Consider the following 8,904-nt stretch of genomic DNA (forward strand, 5'->3'; position numbering starts at 1 on the left):
ATGGATGGATGGATGGATGGATGGGCACACCAACAGCTATGGAGAGGTGCTAGGTATTTGATAAGAGGTCATAAACCTTTGCTGAGAAAAATGCAAAGGGGCTGGAGTGCCTAGTGATGGCCCCTTCTTTTGCCCCACCCCCCAGATCCATGGCTAGTCCCCACTGTTACAGCTTGATCTCAATGTCCTCCCAAAGCTGTAATTGGTCCTAGGTGGGGAGCTTTGAAGGTGGCTGGGTTAGGGCATCTGATGCTGGCAGTGAGGGTTCTCCACCCAACGGCAGGTAGCCTGGGTGGAATATAAAAGCCGAAGCAGGCTGCCACTTCTGCTGCTACTGTTGGCACTTTTACTGCTGTTTCAGCACTCTGCTGCCTTCTGCCTGCCCTGCCATGCACCATTTCTGCTCTGCGATGCCCTCTGCCACACCCCTCAGCCTTGGAACCAGCCATCTATACTGAGACCTGTGCAAAAGGAAGCCAAAATAAACCCTCCCTCCCTTAACTTGTGGGTGCCAGGCATCTTGTCTCCACAATGACACCCACCACCCTACCCTCTTGGCACTGCGCCTCGTCGCTGCTGTTGAGACAGTCGGGCTGCCGGTCACACACTCGGGACAGGGGGATGCACGTGCTGTCTTCTTGGCACTGGAATGTGGCTCTGCAGACTGGGGGGTGCACAGAAGGGCAGGGGAGGAGGCGAGAGGAGCCAGCTGGGACTTGGCGGTGTGACTGGAACATGCGCAGCATGTTACCCACGCCCCATCTTTCTCTGCTGCTAAGCCCCTTGGTCTCCCAGCATCCCTGTGAAATACCCCATTTCCTTGGTAGAAACAGGGATAGGGTGACTCATTCAAGGTCAACTGGCTAAACGAGAACCAGAAACCCACTGTCCAGTTTCCAAATATGAATCGCTTTTCCTGACACCGCAGGGGGACTGTACAAGAGATGTCCCCCTTTGTTCTCCCCTGGAACACTGGCCAGAACAGATGGCCACACTGTTGGGATGGTGGGGAGAAGCCCTGAGTTGAGGTGGGAGGCCCAGCCTGTCTCTGCCTCTGCCTTACAGTGTGGCGCCCGGGAGGCCATCTGCCCCATCTTGTCATTCAGCCCAGTGAGAGAGCCCACTTCCTGGATGCTCATGAGGGGCTCAGCTCAGCCCGGTGCAGGGAAGCAAGGGGAGGAAGGCGGCAGCTGGGCTACGCACCGCAGTTTCTCTCGTCTAGGCCGTTGGGGCAGTCCTTGATCCCGTCGCAGGCAGGGACACAGAGTCCATTCACGGAGCAGAGGAACTCACCGGGGCAGGCTGGGAACCACAGAGGGCCAGGGGACAGGAGGGCACTATTGGGCCACACAAAGTCATGCAACACAGGCAGAAGGCACACACCTGTGTGCACCATGCATGCAGGTTCCCAGGGCCACCATGGTGGGACAGCATGCAGCTGCATACACCCAGGAACGTGCGCACCACACCTGCGTGGGTATGTGCAAACACGGGACAGACCCACGTGGAGACACGACGCTGCCTGTACTGTGTCTGCCCACACCCATGCACACACAGTCGCATCAGCGGTCCAGCTACCTCTGCAGCTGCTCCCATCCAGGAACACAGAGGGCAAAGAGGGGCCCTGGGGCTGGGGTGCACCCCCCCACACACACACTCACGGTCCGACTGGTTGTACAGGCTGTAGTGCACCCGCACGCCCGGCCCTGTCAGGGAGCTCTGCGATGTGAAGTTGATGGTGATGCCAGCCGTGGCCACCACAGGGATCCTCTCAGCGTAGGGCTGCAGGGTGCGCAAGCCACACAACCTAGGGGTGACAAGAAACCCTCCAGCACAGGGGCAGCGCAGCTGGGCCACAGTGCACAGTGGGGCAGAAAGGGTGGCCAGAAGGAATGAGGAGCTGCACCCCCAGTTCCTCCTCCTCTGTCAGGATTTCTCCTGGGGGTGCAGTCATCTTCCCAGAAGTGTCCCAGCTATGTCACTCTTCTGCTTAAAAACCGTCAATAGCCCCCTGCCTGAAGGCTAAATTCAAAGTCTAGGTTCTGGTCCTAGCTACCTGTGTGCTGTGAGATCCCAGCAAATCACGGTCCTTCTCTAAGTCTCTCTCTCCTTTTTTATTTTTTTTTTTTATTTTTATTTTTTTTTTCTCTCTCTCCTTTTTTAAATAAGGAGAATGATCATTTCTCTTTACCTCAGAGCTGACAAAGGGCTTCCACAAGTTAGCAGGGAAAAAAGATCTAGATGGGCCACCGTAGATAGAAGACACTATGCCCTGGTGCTCAGGGTGGGACAAGGGAGCAGCAGCGCCCCCATTCTGTCCCTGCCCTGGCTGTTCCTCTGGGGACCCATAGCACAAAGCTGATGGGCTTGTGTCCTGCCCAGTGACACCCGGGTGTGGCCACTGCCAGCCCAGGAGTGGCGTCATCCCGATGGATACCAGCCCTCTCCTCCAAGAAGGGGCTCTGTTCAAACAGGAAAGGTGAGAGCCCCACTTTGGGTGGGGATGAGGCCACACCTCAAAATGGCACACCCTCTCAGAGCCATGCAACCACCCCAGAGAGGTAGGGCCCGCCCATCCTAAGGGGGACACCCTCACAGAACTAGTGGGACGGCTCCACTGGCTCACAGGAAATGGGTGTCTCCACTGAACAGAGAGAAGCCTTTGCAAGTGGGGGACACACCTGGGACATGGCCCCAGCTAAGATAGAAGAGGAAAGGGGGACAGGACCCCAAAGCATAGTGGCAGCACCCTTCACATACGTGCACAACACCCCCAGGTGGGCTACCTCGTTCCTGGGACCAGACACTTCCTCGGAACTCCAGAGCATGGTTAGCACCCAACAGATCAATGAACCCATTAGTTAATCAATCAGCAAACACTTGAGCACAGACTTCGAGGGTCTAATGACCACTTTCTCCACCCCCTAGCTCTGGGACTCTCTGCACAGGGACACTGCATTTCTCCCTGTCACCTGGCATGGCCAGGAGGCCTGTTTTCAGCTGACTCACAGAGAGGTTCATGGGAGGAGCTGAGGTGCGGCTGGAATCCAGGCAGCTCGGCAGAGGAGGGCTTCAGCCTAGCTCCGGGCACTGACTGAGCCCCTCAGACTCTATCGTTCGCTCACCCAGAGGCTTGGCCCAGACTGCCTGAGAACAGTAACCCTGTTCTTTTTATTTCTCTTTCTTTCTTTCTTTCTTTCTTTCTTTCTTTCTTTCTTTCTTTCTTTCTTTCCTTCCTTCTTTCTTCTTTCTTTCTTTCTGTAACCTGGTTCTTGAGCTTACCCCACCAGCAGTTCTCAAAGCACAGTCCAGGAACCCTGCAGGGGTCCCAGATCATTTTTAATTGTAACACCCAGGTGGCTTCTGCTTTTTGTCCCCATTCTCACAGCCAGACAGCACGATGTTCCAGAGGCTACATGGTCTATGAATCATAACCGACTGAATGCAGAAGCAGGTTAAGGGGTCAGCCGTGGTCTTCACAGCCAGTTATTAAAGCTGTGAAAACACATAAAATAGTGACACCAGGCTGCTAAATGTTTTGGATTCTGAGAAACAATTTTTCTTAAAATAAAAATTTTTATTGTAATACATAATAGTTTTTTTTCATTGCTAGGCACCCCCCCCTTTTTTTTTTTGTGCTAGGGATTGTAACCAGGGCCTTCACACTGATCCACATTCCAACCTTTTTATTTTGTTTGATTTTACTTGAGGCAGAGTCTCATTAAGTTGCTAAAATGCCCAGGTTGGGCTTGAACTTGCCACCCTTCCAGAGTGCTGGGATTACAGATGTGCAGTACTACATCTGCCCCAATTATTTTACTTTATTTATTTGGTACAGGATCTCACTACACAGCTCAGACTCATAGTGAGCCTCCTGTCTCAGCCTCCCCAGTGCTGGGATAACGGGTGTGTGTCACCACACCTGGTTTCGAGGCCAGCTCAGCACAGGGCTTGCACAGCATGCGGTACCAGGGATTGAACCCGGGTGCTTGTGCTTGCCAGGCAGGCACTTAGACCGCTGAGCTATCTCCCCGGCCCTGGCCCGATTATTTTAAAGGAATGACAGCAGTCCCTTTCTCTCTATGGGTGTCCCTTCAAGACCCTCAGTGGGTGCCTGAAATCCCTGGTAGCACCAAACACCTAACACCCTGTTCTTTTAGCACGTAACTATATCTATGATAAACTGAAATTTACAAATTATGCACGATAAGGGATAGATAGCAGTAGCTAACAAATAGTTATAGCAATGAAATGAAAGTTATTTAAAATTCATGAATTAGTTCTGGAATTTTCCACTTGATATTTTCAGATCTCAGTTGCCCGTGGTTAACTTACATTATGGGTGAGAAGGAGCTACTGTAATAAACATTTTAAAATTTCCTAAGATTTAATTTTCCATTCTGTAAATATGGATATATAATCTGTATAAGCAAAAATCTCTTGAGGGTGCTCTCGGTCATTTTAAACACATTTAAAGGGATCCCAAGACAGAACATTTTGAAAACCTTATCCCAGCGTCAAGATTTCCACAATCTAGCTGCGCCGGACGTGAATGAGGCGCCACCAGAGGGCGCGCAGGAGCAAGCCTGGCTCCTCCTGTCCGTCTCCAGCCGGTTTTGCGTGGATTAACACGTTGTGTGGGTTGCTATTCGGGAGACGGCTCCAGAAAGTGGAGAGGGGAGCTAGGGGCTGGCGAACACCGGGCAGGGGATATGAGGAGCCAACGGGGCACTCAGAAGTGGGAAGACAGAGGAGGAAGCAGAGCCAGGTAGAGGGGAGGGGAGCCCTTCTGCCTAAAATGCCATCTTGGTCTGTGGGGAGAGCGCGAAGGTTCCAGTCCCTTCCACAGGAACTGTCTCTGTCTCTGTCTCTGTCTCTGTCTCTGTCTCTGTCTCTGTCTCTGTTTCTCTGTCTCACTGTCTCTCTCTCTCTCTCTGTCTCCAGGAAGTTGGAGGGATCCTGGGGAACCCCTGCCTTGAATTACAGTTCAAAGGGTTGCAACCCCCCAACTCACACGGAGTCATGCAAAGTAAAGATGCGATCCCAAGACACTCAGTTTCATGCATGCAGTGCATGAGTTAGTTTTACTGTAGCTTACAGCTAATTTTCACCTGATAACAATAAGAAACCCCAGAAACACAGGCTGGGACAAGGACACAGGGCATGGAGCTCTGGGGTCCGGGGCCCCAGCTCTCCCCGGGCAGCCACCTTTGGAGTGTCACTCTGCCGCAGAACCTTCTAGGTGAGGAGCCTGGCCTTGGCTCTCCTGTCTCTTCTATCAGCCAAGCCCTCTCCAGGGAGCTCCGGGGGATCCCAGAGTTGCCCACCCCTCATCCTGCACCAGGTACTGGGTGTTGGAGGTATACCCTGTTCCGAGGAACCTGCTCAGGCTTGGATACCAAGGATTTGGAGAAATCGTGGGAAGATGGGTGGGAAGAAGATGGAGGACAAAAGAGAGAGAGAGGGAAGAAAGGGAGAGAGGAAGGGAGGAAAGTGAGAGAGGAGAGATGAACTCACACTCTTCCTAATGACAGGCTACAGGGAAGACAACCACAGAAGAGGGACAGCAAACTGGGCATGGTGGTGCACCCCTATAACTCCCAGCACTCTGGGAGCCTGAGGCAGGAGAATCACAAGTCCAAGCCTAACCTGGCAGTTTAGTAGCTTAGCAACACCTTGTCTCAAAACAAAAGAAAAAGGAAGAAAGGAGAAGGGCTGGTGACGTAGCTCAGTGTGAAGGTCTTGGGTTCCACCTCCAGTACTGACAAACAAAAGAGACAGTGGCTTCCCGCATGGTGACCAGAGCAACAGACCTAGTGTGGCCAAGCTGAGCACCAAGCCCGGCTTTGCTCCCTGAACAAGCTGTGTGCCCTCGAATCCCGGGCACTGCCCTAGCAGCCTTAGGTCTCACGCCAGCAAAGTGAGGTGACAGCCTCCCAAATCCCCAGGGTGGGGTATCTCTAGGGACACCTGACAAGTGGGACAGCAAGGGCTGCACATTCAGCCTGTGCGCTCTCGTCAGTGAAGCTGCAGCACCCCCTCCAGCGTGGGGGCTGATTGCAGGTGGCCTTGGCCACCCATCGGAACAGATGGGTCCCAGAGCCAGGTCAGGTGCTAGGGGACTTTGAGGGCCTCAGAGGGGCCTGCAGTCCTCCTAACTTCACATCTGGGAGCCAGGGGAAGTGTCTGGGCGGGTCACAAGGGAAGTGACATCACAAGAGAGGAAGCTGATGAGGGACAGGTTCCCGGAAAGGGGGAAGGTTGCTGTGGTGGAGCCAGCTGGAGAGGGTTCTGCGAAATTGGCAGCCAGTGGCCAGATCTCACGGGATGAGCCCCTCCACTGCCCCTTGGCCATGAATGGGCAGGAGGGCTGGGCCAAGTCGGGGGAACAAAAAGCTCAGAGGAATCCCGTGCACAACACAGCCACCTGCATGTTTGGACCCCTGTCCCTGACCCAGGCTGTGACTCCCCACCCACTGGCTTTCTGGGCCAAAGGACTGGGCCTTCCCCTCCAGCAAACCCTTCCCCAGACCTCTCCTGCCTCTGCCACCCACACAGCAGATTTTCCAGCAAATGCTTATTCAAAGAATTTCCCAGCAGTGACAAAGGACGATGGTTATCAAAACCCACACCACGACCAGAGGTGAAGCCTGGCCAGGCTCTTGCCCGGCAGGTTCCACCCCTGGTGCCCTCCTCACACCAGGTGCTGAGTGTGGAGCCTGCAGAGGGTGACAGGCTTCTTCCCTCTGGGGACCCCAGTGGAGGAGGTCTCAGAGGACAGGGCTGGGCTTCCCGGGGTGCTCGTGGAGGGCCTGCCAGAGCCTGGAGGAGGCCGGCTCTCACATTCGGGCATGAAGATGGGTGGCTGAGCAGCTGATGTGGGCTCCCAGAGGCTCCAGGAGGGTGACAAGTGCACAGGTATGCACTTACACACATGTGTGCACACAGGGAGACACACCAACATGCACACACATGCTGGGCCCAACTTTGGCCTCACAAGCTGGATGATTTCGCACACAAATGCTCCACCTCTCTATGCCTCAAGTTTCCTCACTGGCTGCTGTGGTGGGATTGTACCCCTGAGTTCAGCTGCTGGAAACTCAATCCCCAAAAGCATATGTAGAGGTGAGAGGAGATCAAGTCATGGACTTTGATCTCAGGGATGGATTAATCCATCTGCAAACAAATGGCTGGACAAATGAGTGAGTGAACAGGTTGTTCTGGGCATGGGTCTATTATAGAAGCCAGCCTGGTGGTGCCCATCCCATCATGTCTGTCCCCTGCTAGGATACAGGCTGAAGCCCTGCAGATAGATGCCAGTCCCAGCCCTTGGACTTGCCAGCTTCCAGAATCAAGAGTCAAATAAACCTCTGTTCTTCATAAACTCTTCAGTCTCAGGGATTTTGTTACAGTTATAGAAAAGACTAGGCACTGTCTTGAATACCCACGGAGGAGATGACACCGTAACCGCTGAGCTCTGTGCCTGCCTGGCGCAAGGTGAACCGGCTCTTTCTGTGCTACACCTTCTCAAGACCGAGGCCGGAGCGGGCCAGCATCTCCCCACAATGGCTCAGCTAGCCTGCAGTGGGCAGAGGGCCTGTTTCACGCCCCTCGGGTTTGTTCTGAAGTGCTGGGAATGGAACCCAGAGCCTCACACACACTAGGCGAGGGCTCTACCACTGGGCGGCACCTGGTCCTCTAGAACAGCTTTAAGATGTGTTCCCTGAGGCTAGGAGGAGAGTCCTTGGCCACCCGGAAACTAGAGAGGCCAGGCTTTGACCCTGGCCCATCTGGTTTCAGTGCTCTCTCTGGCCTCCCCACAGCTCTGATCCAGAATGCCATGTTCTTGGGAACTAGTAAACAGACTTGACTGGGACGACATCTTTCTGCGTGATGGGTGATCACACACTGGGGCCCTGGGCTCAGCCCTCCCTATATCTCAGTTTCTCCACCTGTACGTGAGGGTTGGTCTCTGGGACGGGTCTGTAGTTCAGTGTGGTTCAAGGGTGCTGTAAGACCCCTTCAGCCCACTGGTATCCACTGTAGGGCCTGAAAAGCTTCTTTATGCGCAGAACTGTGGCTCATGGACCAGTCTCAGGGGACTCCAGGCCCCTGGCACCACGGGGTGAGCCCAGCCTTCCTCAGCATGGGTGGTGGCTGAGGGGGTCCCTCCGGAGCTCCAGGAAGGAGCAAGGCAACATGCCTCGAGATGTCCCCTCTCCCATGTACTGGGAGAGCCCTGCACTCCCAGACAGCGCAGGCCCGAAGTTGCACCAACAGGCTGGCAGCCCAGCAATGGCCCAGGGGTAGGGTTAGGGTTACCCATAGGCACTGGGGAGGAAAAGCAGGTCAGGCAAGCCCACCAGTCACTGGCACCGCGGGTCTGGAGGATCCTTTTATAGGAGCTGCAATTCCCCGAATCCGAGGATCCTCCAGTCCTGGAACCTCCTCTCATCCCATATCAGAAAGTTACACACTCAAAAGCTCACACTCAAGAAATCAGGGGCACTAGAAGCACATGCTGGAGCACCAGCCAGAATGTTCCAGAATCTCAGAAGGGCAAGGACAGTGGCCCACCCACTTTAGATGCAGACCTACTCAGTGCCCTGAGGAGAAGACACTCACCCAGGGCCCAGGTGGGAAGGATCCCCAGTTCTGCAATGTCTGCTCCAAGAGTCCCTTTCTCCCCAGCTTCCCGTGCCTCCCAGTTCCTCCTTCCTCCTCGGCAGGACACTCCTCACCCATCGGAATGTCCCCTCAATTTTCCTAGGTCCCTCCTCTCCCCAGAAAGTTAAAAACCCCTCCTTCCTGCCTTCCCTCCTTCCCTCCTTCCCTCCTTCCCTCCTTCCTGCCTGCCTGCCTTCCTTCCTTCCTTCCTTCCTTCCTTCCTTCCTTCCTTCCTTC

At 54.3% G+C, this 8,904-nt stretch overlaps 1 protein-coding gene across 1 annotated transcript in view; it reads right to left on the reverse strand.

The window, feature by feature from the left end:
* The window catches only part of Tmprss6 (transmembrane serine protease 6), a 34,121-nt gene that overhangs the window by 5,818 nt on the left and 19,399 nt on the right, over positions 1-8,904 (reverse strand). Inside the window, exons 11-13 of the mRNA XM_004634585.3 lie at positions 1,662-1,807; positions 1,204-1,302; positions 551-664 (exon numbers count right to left, since the gene is read on the reverse strand). Coding sequence (XP_004634642.2) covers positions 551-664; positions 1,204-1,302; positions 1,662-1,807 — 359 coding nt within the window. The remainder of the gene's footprint in view (positions 1-550; positions 665-1,203; positions 1,303-1,661; positions 1,808-8,904) is intronic.

The sequence above is a fragment of the Octodon degus genome, unplaced genomic scaffold (assembly GCF_000260255.1).
Source record: "Octodon degus isolate 3935 unplaced genomic scaffold, OctDeg1.0 scaffold00064, whole genome shotgun sequence".
NCBI lineage: Eukaryota > Metazoa > Chordata > Mammalia > Rodentia > Octodontidae > Octodon > Octodon degus.